Raw genomic sequence first — 23263 nt, 5'->3', positions numbered from 1 at the left:
TCGGAAGAATTTGTCTGGCCTTTGAGTTCTTGAAAGCTATCGACTTACCTGTTAATTTAGATCAGCGGTCTTTGTTTTTTAGGCAAAGAGGTAACCTCACATAACTATTATTTAGCACTTTGATTACCTTTAGAACGAAACTACAGTTTCAAAATTTTATAGCAGACATTTGTCTTATTTCTAATTTAAAATAAATTAAAAAAACATGCACATAATGTCAAATGGTTCTTGAGTTTGAAGTTTCGCAACTTGTTGACGATTAATCCGAGGTTAAATCGCGTCTTACCTCCTGGATTTTCAGACATTTCCAATTATTTGTGACTGTGGGTAAATGTTCCTTTTGCAATTTCGATTCGGATGGCGCGCGTTTTTGTTCGACTGTCACGATTTGGCGGACGCGTCCTGTGGCGCATTTCTAAGCCAACTAAGCGCCGGCCGTAGCAGGACTCGTCCTTTTATAGGCGATGCTAGTGGGCTCCGCCGGTTTGGTGCGCACTGGGACTCCTGCGGCTGCGACCACTGCGCAGTGATACGGATATGGATGCGGACACCACGGCGGCGTCGGCACGGAAGAATCATTGGACAAGGCGCCGTCGCCGCCGCCGTCTGAAACCGAATCGAGCTTGCGAGCCAGTCCACCTCCTTGGACGCCGACGCCACTCGTCCTTCATCCTTCTGACTCATTGCCAGTCCCCGCCAGCCATTCATGCACCAAACTGGCACTTGTATGCAGATGTATGTATGTACATATATCGCTGTGGACAGTCGAGTTTATTGTCTTTTCCATCCTTTTTTTTGTGGCGGGCACATTAGATGTTTTGGTTTTTGTTTGTTTTGATTTTTGGCCAGCGGACGAAGCGGCAACTTGAGAGGAACTTTTTATAGTTAATTTTCAAATGTTCATTATATTCATAATTGGGTTTTTGACACAATTTTAGGTTTACTAAGCCAGTCAGTTTATTTTAATGGATTCCATATTCCTATAACATAGTTCATTCCCTTTGGTTGTTTCGATAGAATACATCTAACTACATATATGCTAATTAATAAGTTATCAAGTGGCCGTCTGTTCAAACGCATCTGGATTAATAAATGTACGCATTATTAAGAAACCCTATCAAATGGAAAGTAGTCTAGGAACTGGAAAAAGCACGACGTAGTAAGTACATAAATTTTTAGTTGGCGTCACTAGGCGTCTGGTCTAGTCGCACTGGGGTCTAAGCTGAAACCTATCTGCGCGCCATTTCGTTTTTCAAATGTTGGCTGCCGGCGACGGCGACGATGGCGACTGGCGGCCGAAGTTGGCCTAAACCGCACAGCGAGCCCTAGACACTCCGATTCCGATGGGAAAGTTTGCCCGACCTAATGGCAGCCAGAGGAGAAATCAAGACACCGACACTCATTAACCGGTAATTAAGTGGTTAAATCCAGTGTAACGAGGTCGCACCGTAGGTCGCCGATCTGTTAGCTTTCAATAAAGCGATGAAATCGCCCGATATTTATGATATACATACATACATATGTACATATTTATGTACAGTAAATCTAAATTAAATAAGATTCAAGGTAGGCTTCGCATATTACTCATACCGCACGTTGCCCAGATCAAATCTCTATCCCAGCTAAAACAAGAAATTGCTAGTACATGCATGTGTGTATGTCAGGATCATTGAAATCCGCACAATACATCGCTGGGCTCCCTGGTAAAAGCGTATTGAAGATGATCCCCTCCTGCCGCCAACGAACCAATCGTGGGGTTGTCAACAAAAACAACGACCAGATAGACGCGACAATAACTCGTCATCATCGACGCGCCGGCTATTTTCGCATCTAATTGTGAGAACAGCGGCGTTTGGCGCGCCAATTGGTGGCAATGGCAATAATAGCGGCGCCCAGTGGCGCACACTTGGCCCGTTCGCAAATCAAAGTTCTGCGTATCCGCATCCGCTGAGTCCTGGTCCTGCCCAGAACTGCGGCACTGTCTGCTCCGCTCCGCTCCACGGCAGAGCCAGAGTCCTGTCCTCCTGCCTGTCGTCGTGCCATTGTCGCTGTCGCCGAAGAAGCAACGACGGGCGACTGGTCGCCACAATCGTCTGTCTAAGTCTAGCCTTTGGATGCACTCGGAGAAAATTATTGAGTGGAGCGACGTCGAAATGGAAGCATAACAATTGGTACGCAGCTTACAATTTTCATGCCTATCTCTGTGACTGGAGGAACTTACTATTTTCTTTTTTGCTGCTGAGATATTATTAAACTTAGCTCCTGGGATTTATATAAAATCCATTTTGGTTAATATTTTTGTTTGTGAATTTATTTATAAAAAAAAAATTACATATGTATGTATATATTATTATATTATTATTTATTAAGTGGCAAACAGTTTTCGAAATATTATATGTATAACTTATTTTATTATTTAAACTCGTCCCGAGTATTAAAAGGTCATTCGAGACCCACGGTAGTTCATGCACAGTAGTCATGTTATTTCTCCAAGTGTACCGCATGCTCCCTGCTAGTGTGGGATGGGATCGGGAGCGTGGGCTTCGCATCCCTTCGCGCTGGGCGGACTGCTGCCGACAAGTTGTCGTCTTGGTGACCGTCGCCAGTGGTTGGCGTCGCCGACTCAGAAATTTGCAACAATCCCGAGCGCGCCGCCGCCACTTGTTACGCACTTTGGCGCCTCCGCACAACAAAATGTCCCTTATGGACAGGCAACTGCCGACACTTCGACGCTTGATTCTGCGCCAAAAACAAAAACAGACAGACACAAGACACGGTCGCCATTAATGATGCCCCCCTCTAAGCACAATTGTTTATAGAAATCAAATTATAAATATAGCATTACTGATGAAAAAAAAACTACACAAGCGTCAATTTTAACAGCCCTAAATTGAAGCCAATAAATAATTTAGAATGGAAGCACACAAAGTTCCATAAAATTAAATCTCATTAAATTAGAATTATTTTTGTAATATTAATTTTTTACATCATTTCCTGAGGCTTCTTAATGTAATAAAAATCTTTTAAGCCCTGAAAAAAACGATTTTATGGTTTCGGTGTTTTCTGTGAAATGGTATGTTTTATTTATTATACTCTCTGAAATTATATCAATTTAAAAAAATTTACTTTTGAATCGGCGAACATATAGGAAAAGGTTTGATGTGTTTGCATTTGATAAATACAAATTAAACTACAATTATTGTGTATGTGTTTGCAATCTTAAACAGCTATCGTATTTTGACTCTTGTTTGCTAAAAAATCATAGTTTTAATGTGTTTGCCAAAAGTTTGCAGTCAAGCCTAATTTTCTTTAGATACAAAACATGAATTTTAATAAAAAAAATGAATTAAACAACATTGAATGATGATGTAGATACAATAAAAAACGAAATAAAATTAAAATGTTCCACAACGGATTCTTATAACAAATATCTCTCCGTTGCGTTACAGAAGTATTATGGAAATTGCTGTTTCTCTAATTTCAAATTTGTATTTGCGTGTTAAACTAATTCTTTCCGATCATCGGATTTTCGTTTATGTTTAAAAGTCAAAATGTATCACAATTTTGATCATTTTGTTATAATAAATACGGCTGCACCTCTCACAATGCTAATTATTTAGTACACATTTATGCTGAATGTCTCGTCTATATTTAATGGGTCTTGCACAAATTTGATTCAATGAAACCCAAAAGGTATTGTAGTAAAAATTTCATTAAACCGATATTTACAAATACCAGAAAATAAGCAGATACTTAAGGATGCACATTTAAATGAGTATGCATGGATCGCGCATTGAATCGGTGCTTTTAAATTTTAAAACGTAGGTATAATATTCCCATTATAATCATGGTTACAAGATACAGGAAAGCCCAGTTGTTAATTCGATGAAAAAAAAGAATAATATTTAGGGTGAATTATTCTTTATAAATCTCTACAGAAAATGCCGGAAAAGTACTCCTTATCAAATATAAAATGATATAAGTATGTACAATGAGCAAAACCTACCATTCGATATTATATTTATAAAACATGATTTCCTCTCTCTCTCTCTCTCCTCTACCTTTCTTGTACAGTGCACACAATTTTGGATAAAATAACGTTTCTAACAAACTATTATCAAAATTTATTGACAGTTGAGTACTTTCTCAATTTCAGTATGAGATTTTTATACCCTGTATCAATATTTTTTGTAGTATGCGTAAATGTAAAAACGATCGTACATATGTAAGTTTTGGATACATATTCTATACAAACATATGCGTAATTGAGTAAAGCAAAGTGAACTCGGCTATATAATTTCACAATTATTTGAAACGCTTCAATCAAGTTAAATGAAAATCCGTCAAAGCAACCTAATCAATTTGATGCCTGGCTTCTGTTATTAATGCTAAGAGGGCATCCAGTTTAAGATCTTTAAACCGTTCAAAATGGTTCATAAGCGGCTGAATTGCATCCGACTCAATGGCTGCCGAAATGGTCTGGGTTTGAATAGTGCGATTGAGGCAGGATGCAACCTGTGCCAGAAATTCGCGCCACTTTTGCTTGTTCTCCTCGCTGAGAGTAGCGTCAGTTCGCGAAACGTAGATTTCCTCGGCGCGAAGTATGAGGGCAACCAACGAAAGGATTCCAAACTGTTAATTTAATAATTAGTAGGTCAATCTTTTACTTAATAGTGGGGATAACATACCCGACTGCAGAAGATTCCAGCCAGTTTCTTGTCATTCAGCGTAATAGCAGATGAAATGCTCACTAGGAGTTCGAAAGTAGCTGTGTTGACGTGTTTTTTAAACTCTGGGTAAAGAGCGTACAATACGCCTTCAACGTCGTCCTTGTCCTTTTTCACCACTGTTTGTAGGGAACAGAAGACGCCGCTCCATACGATCCAGCGAATGTTTTGATCCGCAATAAAGGGCATAATGCGTCGAATAAGTATCTGCAACGGAAGGATTTTTTTAAGTTACAAAGTGATTTTCATGAGTAAAAAAACTAACTTAAATCGAGTTCAATAAATTTGGTAAGAAATGAATAAAATAAAATATACATATTCAAATGTAACTAGCTTTTTCTATTTGGTTGCGCTTATTTAATTTAAAAACAACGCACCTTTCCCTTGCGCACATTCATCATGGCGATCACCTTGTCGAAAGCCAGTCCTGCCTTTAATTTATTGACCAACGCAGCTTTCGTCTCTACCTCATAGTTGAACTTGTTCTTTAGTTGCGGATTCATGGTTTGCGGATTGGCGGCTTCGGCAGCCCGCTCTTCGGGCGTTTTATTGGCCATTTCCAGCTGCTCAAGGGCTGCGATCCTTTCGGCTTCCTTTTTCTTCTTCAGCTCAATGGTGGCCATCACCTCGGGGCTTTCCAAATCCTCCAACTTCAGCAGATAGCGATACAGCGTTTCAATCAGAAGCAGAATGTGACGCGACTTGCGCATGCTGCTGGGGTTTACATCATGGCTCGCGGAGGTGGGCAGCGGAGTCGAGCTCGTTGATGAAGATGTTGCGTTGGCATCAGGAGAGGTAATTGATTCCCCACTCATAATGTCAGCATCGATAATTTTTCGCGGTGCTGTCACACTTCCGTACTGCAGCTTTCCCAGTGAGTTCTCAAACTTAAGAGGTGAGAATAAATAGCCTGTCAGGTTGTTGTTGTTACCACCTGACCCATTGTTCGTGTTGCCTGACGTGCTGTTGGCGTTCTCCGAGTTGCGGCGCTCACGTCCGTGTCCATTGCGAGTACCATTCTTGTTGCCCAACTGCACGAGAATAAGCTGCGCATGACCGCGTGGCTGAGTAAGCGGATGATTCAGCTGGTTGTCCTTGTGCGCCTGACTGTTGCGCATCTGGCCGTTCTGTTGGGCCTTGCGCTCCCTGAACACCGTGTAGTAGTAGTCGTCGATATACGGCGTGTCCGTGTTCAGCTGCGAAAGCTGGATTCCAATTAGCCAGTGCTTGTCGCGCGTGCTCATTAGGTTGGCATATTCATCGTACTCTTCCAGCGGGTAATTCCCTGTACCATCAGGACGTCGTCCTTGTTGCTGCTGTTGCGTCTGCGTCCTCTGGCGATCGCTGGTCACGGATCCGGCTCTGCTTTGCTGCATTTGGCGTACCACGGCCGCCTGTTGAAGCAGCGGATGGTTCTGCTGGATCTCTTGCACTAGTCGCATGTTAAACATGTTGTACATGGAGTTCGGTGGCTGCTGACCTAATAGACTTGAGGCAGCTTGCAGTGGGTGCGGCGGCATTCGCGGTGGCTGCATCTGGTGCGGATGGGGTGGTTGCATAAACGCGGCTGGATGCAGCCCAGCGGCGCGCATCGCATTGAAGCTCGGATGCATCGCAAAATTGTTGAGGGCCGTGGGCAAAGCGTGTGGATTGGGTAGAGGTCGCTGGTTGCCGCCGGGCAGTGGAAAGTTTGGCGGCATGTGTTGCTGCATCAGCGGATGCTGGGGCAATTGCGGAATATTCCCGGGCAGACCTGGCGGGTAAATAAATCCGGGCGGCACTCGGTTGCCACCAATGCCGTTCAGCTGTTGCTGCGACGGCGGTGTAGGCAGTAGCTCAGGCAGTGGATGGGGTCCAGGAAATCCCAAATTTGGCCTCGGTGGAGAGGTCTGTGGAGTGCCTAAGAAGCCAGGGGGTGCTGCAATGAATTGTTTAATGGTGTTATTTTCATGTCTCGCAGAAAACCATTAAGAACTTTAAGTTTGTTACTTAAATGCTTAAATCTATCTAAAAAAATAAACATACATAGGTACTTGACCTCTAAAACAGCTTCGTAAGACATTTTAAGAACTGATAGTTTTCGTTGGATAAGTTTTCTGTATTAATACAAACTTTTTAAATACTGAGACGTATTTTTGTAAGCATCAATATTAAATTAGTTGTAGTATATATTTACCCATGTGCTGCGCTTGTTGTGGCGGTTGCTGCTGCGGCTGTTGTGGCGGCTGCTGCTGAGGCTGTTGTTTCTGTTGATGCTGCTGCTGTAATATCTGTTGCTGCAACATGGTTGGTGTAGGCACCTGCTGCCTGTTACCCAGACTAAAATCATCGAACATTTTGCGTTCCGCCTGTTGCTGACTCTGCTGCTGTTGTTTTGGCATGGCCTGCTGAATGATCATATTGCGTTCTATGTCCTCGAGAGTTGTAATTTTGGGAAAAGCCTGTGGAGTCAGTGCAAAATTGGCATTCGCTTCCTGTGGGGGCTTTATCTGTTGTAAGTGGTGCTGATGATGTGGCTGTTGTTGTTGCTGCTGTGGCTTGAAGGCGCTGCGCATAGGCTCGCGGAACAAATTTTGGTTGTTGGGAAACGGCTGTGATCCCCAGACTCCGGAGTCCAGCTTGATGCGGTTGCTCAAGCCACCGGCTTCGCTATCGTTGGTAAACGAGGATAGGTCCATGTCGTCCAACTTCATTGAGGAAATGTTCAGCTCCAGATCCGAGTCGTCTATGTGCCGAGACTGTCGGAAGGGGGCATTCAAAGGGGCTGGAGTGGAGCCGCTCGAAGAGGGCGCCGATGATAGCGGATTACCGTGTCGCAGGAAGGCACCATTGCCGTGATCGGCAAAATCCGTATTTCCACTAGATTCCGCGGGTCGCTTCCGCACCCTTTCGCCATTCCCGCCCAGGCGCACCATCGTCTCATGGGCTTCCTCCCAGTCGCCATTTATCGCAGATCCAAAGGTTTCGTCATTGAGGGCATCGTATTCCGCCTCGACGATGCGTCCATCGCCACCATCTTCGTCCTGGGGAAACAATTGATGCAAGTAAATTAAGCATTCCAACTTTTTCTGCCCCCGGTCGCCTTCGATGCCCCCTTATTTGATGAGTGAAAAGTGTGCGTTGGGCATTTGCCGCTCCCCGTGCGGCCCCGCTATCCCGGATATTGCTGCCGCAATGCCGGAACCACTGCTTACCGGTAGATTCGTGTCAAAGCCGAAAAAAGAGTCATCCATGGTGATAAATCTATTGCTTTACAAAAAATTATCATGACTTGTCAGTGACAAGTTGTCACCTCAGCAGTAGAGCTGTCAAAGCATCGATGGTACTATCGATACTACCATCGGCGGTCTGACACTGCACAGCACAATCGATGGTTTGCTGACTATCGCCAAATACCACCAAGCAATTTAGCTTGCATCCTTTATTAATTTCTCGACTTTACTATTATATTAGGAATGTTGGATTTAATAAGCAATTTAAAAAAATATCTTTCTTGCTAAAGGTTTTCAAATGGGTCCCCGAATAAAAATGTTGTTCAAGTATTAAGTTAGCACATTGCGATAGAAATGTTAAAAAGAATTGATGGTTCAATGAAGAACACGAAGACACCAATAAAAGCTTTTGTATATGGCACAGTTGTTTATATAGTCTGTGGCTTACTGGTAATTAAGAAATTAGCAGTATTACATTTTACTGATAATTAAAAAAAAATTATTTCATATAGTTTCAACTACCCCAATTAAAGCGCATATGCACCGCTTATCAATGCATTCGATATTTGGAACTAGTTCAAAACTTGAAGCCAGCGGCCGCCAACTCATCTCTAAATGACTAGTTCTTGAACTATTGCTTCGGACGGAACAGCGAGCGTATTTTCTTTTCCAAAACAAATTGGCCACCTAAAAAGATCGAAATGAAACGGAAGACGAGCGAGATTTGGTGCTTTTTCCGGGCTGTGGACGACACATTTGCATTGTGCAATATCTGCAAGGCGAAGCTTTCATACAAGACGACCACCACGAATCTAAGCAAGCACATGAACAGGATGCACCCCACATCGGGACTCAACCGGAGCTCCAAGTACAAATTCCAACCTCAGACCAGTGTCGCCATCGATCGGAACAAAGCCAAGCCGCGTAACTCAACGCAAGAGCTGATATTGCTGGACTTCGTAAAGAAACATCCGCGCCTGCTGCAGAATCCGACGTGGGAAACACGGGGCAATCTAGAGTCTCTGTGGGAGGAGCTGACATCCGAACTCAATAGCCACGGTCCTCCGCGTAAAGATATAGCCACCTGGAAAAGGGTAAGCTAACTTATTTTTTCCCATAACCACTTGCATTATAAGATTCGTTTGTAGGCCTTAAAGGACTGGAAGAGGTTTATCCTGAGAAAGGTGGAAAAGAATGAGATGCACAACATGCCATTTGGCACCAGTCTTAGTTCGTCGGAGGAAACAATAGCCACCCTATGTCGGTTAAACGAGGATGTTAGTCAAATTATTTTGAAGGTCTCTGAAGATGAAATGCATGAGAATACCACCACCGAATTTGATGTGGACGAAGTAGAGGACGTGGTCCCGGAAGAAGATAGTGGCGCCCTTCATAACTCTGCCGATTATGTTTACGAACCGGATGAGAACAAAGCGGACATAGACCCGCTTTACCTGCAATCAAACAAACGGGCCGCATTGGCTAGCAGTCGAGTGGCGGAGGAGGAGCCGACGCTGCTTGACAAGATTAGTAATAACCTAGGAATGGTGCACGATGCCGCCAACAGCGCTCAACTTGCACTTAATGACTTCTTCGCCCTGTACAAGCAGAAGCTGTTCGAGGACAAGCGACATCACTTGGCAATTGAACAGTTAATGGCTGAAAAAATAGAATTGAAAAAGAAACTATTGGAAATCGAGCAGAAAAAGTTGTTGCTCAAATGACGGAATAAACACAAAATAAAGTAATATCAAGGTAGTCTTAATAACATAATTTTTAAATAAACTAAGTATGTCAATAATATGTTGATTAATTTTATCACATTTTAAATTGCTTGGCCCAAGCCCACTTAACATACAAATTTAATTTAAATTTGTAAGTTTTATTTTAGAAACATTTAGTTGATATGAAATTGTTCATCATAGACTTGCATTAAAATCTCCTTAAATTCCAGGGGATAAGATCCGTCATCCATAACAGCATCGTAAACATACTCTACATACTGTGGGAAAGAGAGTTGAATGAAAAACCGGACCAAAGTATTAGTCACATTACTTACTGATTTGGATTCATCTGAGAAATTGCTCTCTTTGGGATCACTTAAGCCGTTTAAGTCTCCACAAGCTATAAAAGGAACTAGACGACGGTTTACTTCCGACCCTGTTTTCTGTGCTAGCAGACGTATATCATCTCGAGCAGGGTTAATCACTTGAGGAATGTAGCCCTCGGGAAGGCAAAAGCCGGAGCAAACTACAAACGCTTCAATGCTCGAAGGGCGCGAACTCGGCGGCTTGTAGATGTCGAATTTCTTGAAAAAAATCTGCATCTGGGAGCTTAATAGCGAGGTGGCGTTTCCCTTGAAAATCTTGGCCACAAAAGTTCCGCCAGTTTCCAGCACACAGGTGGCAATGCTGAGAGCAGCCACAAGTAACTGGTGCTGCATGTACTCATCCATTTCATGGACACCGGTGACATCGGGGGCTCCATCGCAGACCACCAACTGGGCTTTCTCATTCCCACCAAAGTGACTGATGATTGCTTCTGCGGTCGACTGCTTTGTGATATCTCCCTGGAGCTGGAGAATTCCTCGGATCGGAGCCATGGCTTGTAGATCAACGGCAATGATCTTAACAGCGGCCTTCTCGTCGTCCGTTTCGCAGGCATCGTAGAGTTTCCGTGAGAGGACTTGGGACCAGCTTCCAGGAGCAGCACATAGATCGACTGCCCGCTGAACACCTTTATATTAAGAAGTGTGTTAAATTTTGATCCTGAGTAGTTTCAATGCTCCTACCATTTAGAATTCCGTAGGCCTCGTCCACGTGGAGCAACTTGAACGCACTCCTGGCCCTCCAGCCTTCGTCTTTAGCCTGCCGGTAATATATATCACGTTTATCCTTTGATGTTTTTCCCATTGTAAACTCTTTCAGCTTAGTAAATAAATATCTGCTAATATAAAATATTAGCGATGGTCTGCAATAGAACTGGTTCTCTGAGATACGCAAATAGTAAAATAAATTGTTTGCGAGCAAGTGGTTCTGCAGTTCCAACTGGTTCCATTTATTAGTAATGGCTCCGGGGTGAACGACGGATTCACGAAGAAAACATAAGAAAGAATTATATTGGGAAAGGCATCACAAACATCAGTCCTAGGTTTGGCTCGGCTCTTTGTTTAATTGTTCCGTAAATCCATTGTCTTTGATTTTTTTTAATTAAAAATAAATAAGTGTTGGTTATTTAAAAATTTATATTCAATTTGTTAATTAAAATTTTCCATATCTAGGCCAGAAAAAAAAGCGGCACCTCGAATAAAGAAATATGTACATAATATAATTTCCTTATTCCTTATTTTGAAAGGTTTCAGTTAATCTGAACTATTCTATATTAATAAATAAATTCTTTCACTTATTTCTGGCAACACTAAAATGAAATGTAAAGTAGTTAGGGATTTTAGTGGCGGTCCAATGCAGTCACATTCTTAGCGCGAGAGCTTCAAAATCGCATTTTTAAGAAGTTTTCTTCCAAATTAGGTGGTGGATATGCATAGAATACCATTGCATATGGTGTCGGAGCCTTGTCCAGAGGCCTCTGAATACATCACGATGTCCGGGGTCATGTGTCCACGTAACCTGATGTGAGTACACGCCACTTGGTCTGGGATCCTGCAGGTTTTGCAATATTGCGAAATTCTAGTTAGACTACAGTAGGGTCCTCCAAGTCTTCATAGATAACCCATATAATACTACAATAAATTACAATTTCAGAGAATGCGAACTGTTCTTGAAGGTTCTGCGAAAAACAACCGACGCAGTTTTTCGCGATTTTTCCGAAGTTTCTCAAAGTTGCCTTGACATTGCCAAGAAGTGCATGCATATAAAATGTCCTTCAGTGCTAAAGATGGTATAATTATATTATTTATAATGAATAACCCCATTGTAATCCCGTACTCAGACTTTTCAGAGTCTGACCGAAATTATATGCCGCGCACCCAGCGACTCCCCTACATGCGTGGACGCGATTTTGGCCAGGAGTGTCCTCTATATGAAAAGTAACCAGCATGCGGTATGTCATCTTCAATCTAGCTGAATATCTATCAGCTGACAGCTGACAGCTGCCCTTATTCTTCCCACTCTAGACCGCCTGCAATGACTTACTATATTACGAGTCTTTGGATCCAGCTCTCAAGACAACAGAGGGAACGATAGTTTCACAGATACTTCACTGCGTATGCCTTTTTATGATTCGGGAGTATCAAGCTTCGAAAGAAAAATTGTCGGTTGTAAAAGAACTCATAGGTAATTTGCATTACGTTTTAATGATCACCTATAACACAATGTCTTTTGTCATTTCAGAAGAGGTATCATTAGCTGATAAAAGTGGTGAGTATTTCTAAAGTTGTTATGATAAAAAGTATAAGGTCTTAAAATTACTTATTTTATTATATTTTTCAGAAATAAGTCGGTTTCTACTTCTTATAGACCAATATGAAGACAGAATCAACCAAGCTAGAGAAAATGTTGAGTTTTGCAAGAAAGTTCAAAACGAGAACTTGGCGCCTTTTAAAGGTTTTAAGCTTTCTAGGAAAATTCCATTTGCCAGCCAAGCTTGTGATTATAGGTAGGTAAAAAATGTTTGATGTACAATACATTTGGTAAAGCTATTCTTCTCCTATAGCGAATCCATTGAGATATCTGGCGGAGTTTTTGCTTCTTGCGATATACCAAAAGGAGAAATTGTTCTTGTGGAAAATCCTGTGCACTTTCAGTTCAGTGCTCCATTTCTGAACTGCGATTTGTGTGGAGTTCATCAGGAACAGCTATACACCTGTGATAATTGTCGTTTTAGAACCTATTGCTCTAAGTCCTGTATGGAATCAGATGCAGAAGTCCACCAATACGAGTGCTATGGATATAAAATTGGCCTGATACCAATGCTAGAGGCTAACATGCTATTTCGATTGTTTTGCGAAGCAGCAGAATATATTCTTCCGGCTTTAGTAGATTATGCGTTGGATGGCGGGTAACTAAAGTGTAGATTTAAATCACATGCTTAAATACCTAAAATCCCACTTTCTTTTCCCCATATCAGAGTAATAAGCGATCCCCATGACGCTTGGACCTTTATATTGGAGCATGCTCAGGAAGAGGAGAAAAATTATAATCTTGTTGGAGAACTCCTTGCTACGCCGCCAAATTATACCCTGCTGACAAGGGAAAAGTATAAAGAAATCGTAGCCACGGCATTTCGTTTGTCCGTTTTTATTTACAATGACACTTACGTCGCAGATAAATATTTTTATTTGCTGGCTCTTGTGAAAACCGACATAATTAATGTAATGGCAGCTATACTTTTACGATTGGGTGGCCACGTTCTATTAAATTCCCACCGAGATGAGCTATACTACACAAAACCCGGAAATTTAGATGGCATGAATGAATTTAATGAAGAATTCGATAAGTGTGGTAATCTTCCGATGCCAACTGACCGTATAAGCGCAAATGTTTTTAGTTTTTATGGAGTAAATGCGATATCAGATTTCGTAGACTGCTACAACAACGTTCATGATAGTCTAGTTGAGGCCGAACATGAGTATCCAGAAAAGTTCTCAAAAGATAGTCCAATATTTCGGTTTGCTGATAGGCTACATTCTATTTGCGTACAAAAATATGAAATTGAAACTATTGAAGATCTTGTAGCTGCAGAGACATTACCCAGAGACCAAGTAGACGAAGTTCTTCAAATCTTTAACACGTCAAAACGTTGCCACCTATTGAGGAATATTGCTAAATATTTTCATCAATTTGTAAATCAATATTTTAACAAAATAGAAAACTCCGTCCAATTAAAATCCACGCTATTCGTTACATTAAAAACCTTTAGGCAGAATGGTGTGACAAAAAATGTTAAAGCTGTGTAAGTTATGATCTTATATTTTTGTTCACACTAAGATGTTTATGAAAATTTCAGATCTCTACCAAGTGGGAAAGTCATTGGAGTGACTACTAAAAAAATCCATAAAGGCGAGGAATTAGTGCTGTGTCCTGATTTTTCTAGGCACCGTGATCACAACATAGTATTAGATTTAGCACGACGCGAAGATTTCAATTTTACAACAAATATTGTAAACGAAAACTCAAATGTAAGTTATGTGATAACTTTTCAATCGGATGATTAATATTTCTCTGAATTATGTCCCTTAGCTTGATAAAAGGCCTTCCCCAGAGTTTGTGCGACACAATAAAGCATTCATCGTCGCTATCAACAGGACCATTTCAGCTTGGAAAGAGGATCGACTAGGTTTGAGTTATATTATTTATAGTGAAGCTATATTAATTTACTTTCTCAATATAGATCTAAATCTGCAACTGAATTTGTGTATTCTATACGGTACGTACAATAGTTTTCTCGCCTTGCATTGCGAAGAAAAGGATGAGACACGTTTTCTGGGAGTACTCAACTTCTCCATGTTTCTAGCAATGAATGGTTTGTATAAATCTAAAATTATAATGGCTCAGGTTTGAAAAAGTTTTGTTCATTTAATACAGGCTTTTTACAACACTCTAGCGATAATATATTGCACTTCATTGAGTTAACTGAAATGGATGATATATATTTTAAAAATATCGAAATTTACCGTCAAACTTTTTGTGTAATCAGATGCATTATGGAACAATATATTGATATCATGTGAGTAATAGATCTGTAGCTGTGTAAAAGTATAAAGATGTGTAAATGTATTACCTTAGCAGGGTAAATTGTTCTGAAGTCGGGCCGGAGTATCCCAAAATGGTTCTTGTAAGCTCTTCATTTATTTTAAAAAGACTGCAGATTCATACGGAAGCTTTAATTGATAATGAAGAGGCTTCATCTTTATACATGGAATATTGTACCTACCATCATAAATGGAAGACAATCCTTAATTCCTTTTTGATGATGCCAGCAGACTTAAAGAACTTTTTGTTAAAATCGAAGAAGTGAAGTACTTTTTCGAAAGGAATTTTTGTTCACATTTTGTAAGCTTTGTGTTTAATATACTTCTGTTATCTTTTAAATAAGGAAACAAAAAGACATTCCTGTTAATTTATATTTGTGGTGCAGACAGCCAAACTATTTTTATAAGTTTATGTTTAACATATGTTACATATCTATATAAGTAGTAGTTATTCAACAAAAAAAGTTATGACTCAGAATTTTTTACTGCACTTCTTAATAGTTTATCTTTATGTGATTTCATTCTTCATGATTTTTGCAAAGGTAGTGCTATGGTTAATCTTTTTGTATCAGCTACATTTAAGAAGAACTCGACCATTGACTTTTTTCCGAACGGTAAACACGTTCCAGTCGACATTATTTGTTTATGAAATTCGCCCACCGTTTGAGCTTCCGAATATTGGAAATTATGCTCGCATATTTCTGCACGTTCTTCAATCTAGTCAATCATACCAAGAATTTCGCGTTGTATTATCACGTCTCCAGAGCCCGAAGATCGTGCGGGTCAGCCACTGGCGGAGATCTATATATGGGCACCCAGCTGCTGGTGCTGCAGTGCGCTTTGTGGTGTCGTCGGTGCTATGAGAGAGTTTTTGGTGGTTTTAAGTGTACTGTCTGTGGCGGTGGCCACCAGGTGTCCGTACTCGGCAATGGAACCCTTGTCCAGGTCCAAACGGAGTTCTTTTGACATTCGTCCAGGAGTTAGTGACGGAAGTTTGGATGCTTTAATTAAAGACTTTATGCCCAAGTACAATGCCAACAATGTTCACAATAGTTGGGCTGAGCCTTCTGGCTCTCACCAACGTTTAAGGTGTGGAGTTCCGCCTCGCAACTGCTTGAATGATACTCGAAATCTGCACTACCGAAGCTTGGATGGATCCTGCAACAACCTGTTGTATCCGGAGTTTGGAATTGCTGTTTCACGCTATCGTAGGCTTTTGCCTCCCCGGCAAGTGGAACAGGCTCCGAATGCCCGTTTGATCTCCTTGTCGCTGTACGGCGAGCAGACGAGGAACGATAGATTCCGCACCATGGCGGCCATGCAATGGGGCCAGTTTGTTGCCCACGACATCAGCCAATTGAGCACACGGGGAGCTCCTCAAGATTGCTGTGCTGAGCCACGACATCCTCGCTGTCTGCCAATCAACTTGCCCCGTGGTGGACCCATCGCCTATCATACGGGCAAGACCTGTCTGAACTTTGCCCGCAGTGTGTCCGATGCGGATGCCATATGTCCGAAGAGTGAGGAAGCCCATCCCGAGAAGCTAACGGTGGCAACTGCTTACTTGGATCTCTCCTCCATCTATGGCAACAATCCTTCGCAAAACAGAAAGGTCCGGTTGTTCAAGGGCGGACTTCTAAAGACCAGCTACACGAACGGACAACACTGGCTACCAGTGAGCCAAAATGAGGATGGCGAGTGCGGTGTCAAGAGCGAGTGCTACATTGTACCGGACAGTCGGAACCGTTTCTCGCCCACAATCGCGCTGCTGCAGACTCTGTTGGTCCGAGAGCACAATCGTCTGGCCGAAAATCTGGCGCTAATTAATCCCGATCATGGGGACGAGCGCATCTTCCAGGAGGCACGCAAGATCAACATTGCGCAGTTCCAGAAGATCACATACTATGACTGGCTTCCTCTGTTCGTTGGTCGCACTTATACATACTTGAACGGTCTGATATATCCAGTGGAGCCCACCGAGTACGTCAACGACTACGACGAGACGGTTAATCCTGCTGCCTATGCGGAGTTCTCTGCTGCTGCCTTCCGATACGCCCACAATCAAATCCCCGGATGGTTCTCGTAAGCCTTTGACTTTATTCCTGATAGTATCTGTTATTACAGTAATATCATTTTTACAGATTGGTTGCCCCCAATCGGAACTATAATCAAACTCTGCGCCTGACAGACTACCTCGACCGAACTGAGATTATTCGTTTACTGGACACATCCGACAACTTCGATGCCTTGCTGAGAGGCTTGGCCACCCAGCTGCACAAGCGATCGGATGGGAATATTGATCGGGAGATCAAGCATTACTTCAACCGCAAGGAGTTTGAGGAGTATGGATCGGATCTCAAGTCTATAGATATTCAGAGGGCACGAGACTTCAGATTGGCTTCTTACAATGATGTGCGAGAGTTTTGTGGACTGCGACGAGCTGTCGATTGGGCAGATTTCGCCCACGAAATTCCCGGAGAGGTATATTATTGAGATTAAGATTATTGTAATTCCAATCACTAAACTAACTTTGGTGTAGAAAATATCGCTGTTGCGTCGATTGTACGCCACTCCGGATGACGTGGAACTAGGTGTAGGCGGCACCCTCGAGTACCATGTCCCAGATGCTCTATTCGGACCCACCTTATTGTGTGTAATCGGAAAACAGTTCCTTAACACGCGACGCGGCGATAGGTTCTTCTTTGAGCGGGAGAACGCAGGCGGTTTTTCGCGCGGTAAGTGGATATAATAATATGGGAGTAGCACTTTGCAATTGGTTTTTTCACAGCTCAACTGGCTGAGATACGGAAAGTGAGCCTGGCCAGCTTGTTCTGCAACAATGCCAACTACCTTCATTTAATCCAGCCAAACGTATTTGTATTTCCAAATTCACAGTAAGCATACAACTCTTTATTTCTTGAAATATTATTGCATAATGATTTCCTTTTATAGTAATCTACTACTCAACTGCAATTTTATTCCGCAAATCGATCTTACCAAATGGCAGGATCTCAGGCCTCAGCTTGTTCACTAGTGCTCTCACTAGTGAATGTATCTAAAACTAATTGGGCTGCTCAATTTGTTATTTCAGATGCAAACATTTTTGTTTAGTTTAATTTTTATCATTTCTTGCATTAACGAACACAATGCAACAACGAAATGGGATTTGTTTTTTAGCCCGTGACTGTAGTTAAAAAAGATATGGCACCATTTAATGATTACGAATAAGTTTCGGAGTAATAAAAATTATTCTATTAAAATGTTTACCCCTTAGCGTTACTTACAAATCGTACACTATTTAAATAAGATACTCAACGCACTCTTTTATTTAATGTTATTTATTTTTTCATACTTTATTACTTAGACAGTAAAGTTTGCTTGTGTAGTTTCCATCGCCTCAGGCGTACTATCAAACAGAATAGCTACTGGGATTGCAATCTCAGTTTCAGTGGGGGTGAAAGGCAACCTATGATCTTGCTTATCAAAAAGATCTTTCTCTGTGGGGAATGCCTCTGTCGATTCTGTTGTGCTAGTTTCAGTGGTTGGTGATCCTAGTTCCTCATCGTTAGTGATTTTTGATGTATCATTCGGCACAAGGGTTGTGGATTCCCCAGACTCAGGTGTCACTGTTGTCATTGGGCTTTCAGTGCTCGATATTGGTTCCAATGTAGTGAAACCTGAACTTATCTCATCATTGGATATGTTATATGTGGTCGTTTCTACCGAAAGTCCAGCGGAGACTGCTTCTAATTCCTCAATAGGAATTTCTGTAGTTTGTGCTTCACTCTTTAAGGTCTCAATTTGAACAGTTGATGTATTAATCACATCAGGTGACTCTTCGGTAATCGTTGTGAATTTGTTAAGATCTAGCTTTTCCTCTGTTGTTTTAATACTATTATGTTGAGTCATGTCTTCAGGAGAGGTAGCTTGCAATGTAGTATTAGATATCTGCGCATTTGTTTGAACTATCTCCGCCGTCATTGACGTTTGGTCTTTATCTAAAGAACTCAAAGCAGATACATCTGTTGGTACTGGATCCCTCTTTATAGTTATGTTGTCATCAATTTGACTACTTTTTACACCATTTGTGATTATGGTTTTCGTTTGTTGGGATCCGACATGGCTGATACTCAAATTCATTCTAGTATTTGCATCGGTTAATATGGTTTTCTCGCCAAGATTGGTCCCTTCGGAGTTGGAAGCCGGCTGTCGATCTGAACTGCTTAAATCATTAGTTGTATTTTTAATTACCTTTCGCTTAGGAGTCTGCTTTCGGCGTATTGGAGTGTTTGTTTTATGATTTTGGGAATGGGTCACTGTTTTTCTGTTGTTAGTCGATGTTGTTATCTTGTTGCTCTGGTTGATTTTCCTGCGATCGGCATTGCCGAAAGTAGTTGGTCTCTTGCGATTTCGGTTTTTGTGGTTTTGGGTCAGTTGCGGACTAACTTTAAGATACTTCATTTGAGTGGAATTTGCCCTCAAAGGCTGCGGTGCCTGGGGCTTGCTTGTCATTTTAATGACGTTTCTATTTTCGGGTTTTGATGGTGTGGTTTCATTGCTGCCCTTTGTGTTTTCCGTATTTGGCGGCTTGTCTGCTGGAATTGCTGGCAAGTAAATAATTGTTGGACCTGGTTTCTGATAAGATGTTCCAGGGCGGCCCGGTGGGCCAGGTAGTCCTGGTGGGCCAATGGGCCCCGGAAACCCAGAATAACCCGGCCTTCCTCTTTTTCCGCTTTCTCCGCGGTCACCATGATCTCCTTTTTCACCTGGCGCTCCTTCCTCACCTGGCAGACCAGGAATTCCTGGTGGCCCAGGGGGTCCAGGAGGCCCGGGACGACATTGGCAATTGGCTTGGGATCCATGGTAAAAGGTAGAAGCTATCGTTTCAGGGCTGTAATAGTACAGGTTGTTGTTTTTATAATGTGGTTTCCTTGGCTTTGGACGCGATTGTGCTATGACCGGCTGAACTGGGGAAACAAGCCATGATCCCTCGCAGAATGCTGAGATGGCTACAATACAAATACCAAGTAAAGTAAAGTTCTAGGGTCCTATCTTCACTCTGCTTACCTGTGAACAGCAGAACCGCGAGCAGCCTCATTTCAAGACGCTACATTCGTGAATGAACAGCTGCCCGTCTTATATAGGCCTTTAAGAACAGTTGGGTTAGTCTTTAATGGGTTAATGCGAAACCCATAAAATGTAAATCGCAAATCTGAGATCTGATCTGTCTGATGATTTTGCATAAATTTAACCGAAGAGTTGTTCAGATACACAGGTATGGAATCCGTTGATGCTCAAGAAAAATTATTTATTTTCTGTTGTCAAAGTATTAATATTTCATTAAATGGATTACCACAAATGAGACTTAAATTTGTTGTTTATTAAATAATTATAATATATACTATTCAGAAGTTTTATTTTCTTTTTTTAGTTTCTATTTGGTTCCATTTGTTTCTTAATAGTTCCATTTGCACCCATTGTTCTATTTAAGCGGCAATAAAATAAAAAACTTCAAAAATGGAACGATCTGGCGTATCTCCTATCATATATGTATACCAAATTTCTTTAAGGTTTCATACAAATTGATTCTAAATAGTGAAATTCAAAATGACACACGCAACATGTTTCAAGATTTAGGGACTTTGAAAAGTCGTGAAAGATAAACATTTTTATACTAAATGTGTCAGTGATCTAAAAATTTTAATTTAAATGTGGGCGAAATATTTTTTTTTTTTCAATCAACCTAATAACTGCAGCCATTTGGCAAGATTGATTGAAAACTGAATCTTTATTGTATAATCAATTTCAGATTTGCAAAAAGATAAATAAATTAAAATCACTTTTACTTGCCCAGTAGAAAAGAATCAACAATTTGGCATTGTATTATGAAAAATGATTTGAGTTGACAATTTTATTTGATCGTCATGAATTAAAATCTTATTTCATTATGATTTCACTTTTTCATATCTTTGTCCATTGTTATTTTATAGAAAATCTAACAAAGCCACAGGTATTTCCAGGAACAACGGAACTATGTGGACAGCTAACAATAACCAAGTTTATTGTTTATTTATTTAAATTTTTTGCTTCCAAATTCTATGAGATGATCTTTTTAATACAAAAATCAACAGAAATACTTTGCTCTTGTATCACAAACTCCAAACGCAACATTTTTAGCGATCTAAACGTTTGATTTGCAAGAAAAACACAAAAAGATTCATATTTTTAAGTTATTTTTTATTTTCTGGTGGTGCTGGCTTATTTATGTATCATACTGTTCATAGGCGTAAATGTGAAAAGGATTTCGAGGAGTTCCAATTGAGAGGATAATTGGACCTTTGTTGGTTCGCTCTTCAATGGCATCTCCATACATAGCTGCGTTATCCTCCATCATATTCCCGGCGTCCATCTCGTCCTCAGTTGTATGGTCCTCTTCTATCGCATCTTCCCCCTCTGTTACCACATAGTTTGGATCCTCATCGTCGATTTCTTCAGCGCCACTCGGAGATTGGAGATTCTCCAGTGTGTTGTCTGCATATTGAATGTCGTAGTTCGAATCCTCGGGTTCCGTTTCCAAGTCACTGGGCTCATTGGACAGTACCTCCTCACCCTCCATGGAATCATTCTCATCAATTATGTTTTCGACGATCTCCACATTTTCATCCAGCAAGTCCAGATCATCCCGTGGACTTTGTTCGCCACTATCCTCCGGCTTTGTGGGAATGGGTTGATGATGATGCTGGTGCTGGTGATGTGGAGGTTGGCTGTGACCTCCATTTCCGTGAGTACCAGTGTGGGGATGTGTATTATGTGGGTCCTGCCCTCCCTGATTTTGTGGGGGATGATGGTGGCTATGTCCTCCATGATTGTGTGAGGGATGATTATGGTGATGCTCCCCCTTGCTGGGAGGTGGATGATGGTGGTTGTGTCCTCCATGATTGTGGGGTGGATGATGGTGATGGCCATTGTCTCCGCCATCATGTGGATGGTGAGGTGGATAAGGTGGCGGATAGGGGCCATGGCCGCCATGGGGTGGATACGGGTAGTGGCCTCCCTTATTGGGTCCTGGAGGATAATAGTGGTGGTGATGTCCGCCCTTGTCTCCCTTGTGGCCTCCTTTGTGTCCTTTGTCGCCTTTATGTCCCTTTGATGGCCAGGGCACTGGCACTGGGAGGGGAATCCATGGCGCTGGATATGGTCCAGGTGGTGGATACGGATACGGGGGGTATGGGTACGATGGTCGTGGAGGTGGCGGAGGAGGGGGAGGGGGATACGCAGTGCCTGGGGGTCCTGGAGGACCCGGTGGTCCCATTCCTGCAATAGATAAAAACTCAATAAAATTCGGAAAACAAATGTATTATCCTTTCAATATTTTCACTGCTTCGCGTGGACCGTTTGTGCAGCTCATAAGTGACGATTCTCACTTACCTGGTGGACCAGGAGGTCCGGGAGGACCCTTGGATCCCTTGTGGTGATGATGGCCGTGGTCTCCTTTCTGTGGTGGCAATGGTATGGGAACTATAATTGGAGGCGTCACTATTGGTGGGGGCGGATGATGGGGGTGCGGGTGTGGATGCGGATATGACGGTGGTGGTGGAGGCGGAGGTGGTGGCGGTGGCGGTGGTGGAGGCGGTGGTGGTGGTGGCGCTGGATGATGATGATGGTAATCATGATGATCGTGGTGACCGTGTCCCGATTTGAGACCGGGTGGGCCGGGTAGTCCCGGTGGGCCAATGGGTCCAGGTTGACCTGGTTGCCCTGGTAATCCGTAGTGACCGCGCTCTCCCTTCTCTCCTCGCTCGCCCTTGGCGCCAGTGTGCCCCTTGGGACCTTGGGGACCAGGTGTTCCTGGTAAGCCCGGTGGTCCAGGAGGACCCGGTGGCCCCGGCGGGCAATTACAGTGATGTGGCGGAGGCGGCGGCGGCGGTGGCGCGTAATAGTGCTGTGGTGGCAGTTTGTAGATCACACTTTGTGCTGGCGCCGGAGCCGGAGCAGCTTGAAGAGAGGCTATCAGTCTGCCGGTCTCGGCTTTTGGGTTCCTGGAATTCGCTTGGCCAAAGGCCCAGCCTGGAAGGGAATAAATCGCATTCAGAAATCAGATCAATGCAGGATTGCTTAATCAGATTGACTGGGGGTTATCCCTCACCTATCCAAAAAATCACTGCGAACAGCCTCATGGCGAATTGGCATCTGCTGCCTTTCTCCGGCAGACGGATCACTTTTATACCGCATTATGAACTGCTAATCTCGTATGCACACATTGTTTAAATCACTTTCATTAATCTAGATTCACCAGAACCGTTATATCATGCCCATTCAGAAATCTGATCGCCAAATCTCTCGAAAAATATGCAAACCTGTTCGAGATGAAGCTATCATCCTAGATTCCCTCTAAGCTTATGTAAATTCATGTCCAATCCAAAGGTAGACAGCCCCTGAAGTATTAATATGTTAACTCCCATATGAAAACAGAATATGAAAACATATGCAAAAAAGAACAGATTCTTTGTTGCCGATTGTTTAGCTTTACGATTCGAATGAACAATGACTGAAAAACAGCCGAAAAAAGAGTTTTGTCTCTTAATTGGCCGTTTCTATCAACTTGTTCACACCTC

The 23263-nt window shown here is 42.2% G+C and overlaps 7 protein-coding genes across 8 annotated transcripts; 3 read left to right on the top strand and 4 right to left on the bottom strand.

Moving 5' to 3' along the window:
- Window positions 1-3051: 3051 nt before the first annotated feature.
- Window positions 3052-8072, bottom strand: LOC6552408 (protein PAT1 homolog 1). The gene is made up of 5 exons (XM_001979770.3): window positions 7922-8072; window positions 6904-7750; window positions 5105-6645; window positions 4689-4934; window positions 3052-4632 (listed from the first exon to the last, which is right to left on the bottom strand). The coding sequence occupies exons 1-5, from the start codon at window positions 7958-7960 to the stop codon at window positions 4354-4356; spliced, it is 2952 nt and encodes a 983-aa protein (XP_001979806.1). The 5' UTR covers window positions 7961-8072; the 3' UTR covers window positions 3052-4353.
- A 445-nt stretch (window positions 8073-8517) lies between these two features.
- LOC6552409 lies at window positions 8518-9764 on the top strand. The gene is made up of 2 exons (XM_001979771.3): window positions 8518-9033; window positions 9088-9764. The coding sequence occupies exons 1-2, from the start codon at window positions 8641-8643 to the stop codon at window positions 9661-9663; spliced, it is 969 nt and encodes a 322-aa protein (XP_001979807.1). The 5' UTR covers window positions 8518-8640; the 3' UTR covers window positions 9664-9764.
- A 41-nt stretch (window positions 9765-9805) lies between these two features.
- Window positions 9806-11014, bottom strand: LOC6552410 (putative tRNA (cytidine(32)/guanosine(34)-2'-O)-methyltransferase 1). The gene is made up of 3 exons (XM_001979772.3): window positions 10731-11014; window positions 9999-10675; window positions 9806-9941 (listed from the first exon to the last, which is right to left on the bottom strand). The coding sequence occupies exons 1-3, from the start codon at window positions 10849-10851 to the stop codon at window positions 9837-9839; spliced, it is 903 nt and encodes a 300-aa protein (XP_001979808.1). The 5' UTR covers window positions 10852-11014; the 3' UTR covers window positions 9806-9836.
- A 339-nt stretch (window positions 11015-11353) lies between these two features.
- On the top strand, window positions 11354-15038 carry LOC6552411. Of its 2 annotated transcripts, none has more exons than XM_001979773.3 (13): window positions 11354-11570; window positions 11701-11836; window positions 11888-11998; window positions 12072-12231; window positions 12289-12315; window positions 12388-12553; window positions 12611-12955; window positions 13025-13849; window positions 13904-14075; window positions 14137-14233; window positions 14288-14419; window positions 14482-14623; window positions 14686-15038. In XM_001979773.3, exons 1-13 carry the CDS (start codon window positions 11476-11478, stop codon window positions 14912-14914), a joined length of 2637 nt encoding a protein of 878 aa, XP_001979809.2. In that variant the 5' UTR covers window positions 11354-11475; the 3' UTR covers window positions 14915-15038. The 2 variants fall into 2 exon arrangements, with proteins under 2 accessions (XP_001979809.2, XP_026831510.1); XM_026975709.1 differs by having other exon boundaries at window positions 14683-15038.
- A 347-nt stretch (window positions 15039-15385) lies between these two features.
- LOC6552412 (peroxidase) lies at window positions 15386-17920 on the top strand. Its single transcript, XM_001979774.3, has 5 exons — window positions 15386-16730; window positions 16790-17129; window positions 17188-17383; window positions 17437-17542; window positions 17601-17920. Exons 1-5 carry the CDS (start codon window positions 15508-15510, stop codon window positions 17680-17682), a joined length of 1947 nt encoding a protein of 648 aa, XP_001979810.2. The 5' UTR covers window positions 15386-15507; the 3' UTR covers window positions 17683-17920.
- A 924-nt stretch (window positions 17921-18844) lies between these two features.
- Window positions 18845-19769, bottom strand: LOC6552503 (collagen alpha-1(XXIII) chain). Its single transcript, XM_015154757.2, is given in 3 exon segments — window positions 18845-19216; window positions 19218-19657; window positions 19716-19769. Coding segments are annotated over 3 exon segments (561 nt in total). The 5' UTR covers window positions 19747-19769; the 3' UTR covers window positions 18845-19126.
- A 1141-nt stretch (window positions 19770-20910) lies between these two features.
- On the bottom strand, window positions 20911-22850 carry LOC6552504 (basic proline-rich protein). The gene is made up of 3 exons (XM_001979776.2): window positions 22795-22850; window positions 22077-22715; window positions 20911-21962 (listed from the first exon to the last, which is right to left on the bottom strand). Exons 1-3 carry the CDS (start codon window positions 22823-22825, stop codon window positions 20911-20913), a joined length of 1722 nt encoding a protein of 573 aa, XP_001979812.1. The 5' UTR covers window positions 22826-22850.
- Window positions 22851-23263: the final 413 nt, after the last annotated feature.

Source organism: Drosophila erecta, unplaced genomic scaffold (assembly GCF_003286155.1).
Source record: "Drosophila erecta strain 14021-0224.00,06,07 unplaced genomic scaffold, DereRS2 tig00000000-arrow-pilon, whole genome shotgun sequence".
In the NCBI taxonomy this organism is placed as follows: Eukaryota; Metazoa; Arthropoda; class Insecta; order Diptera; family Drosophilidae; genus Drosophila; species Drosophila erecta.
This window is presented reverse-complemented; position numbering and strand designations above follow the sequence as displayed.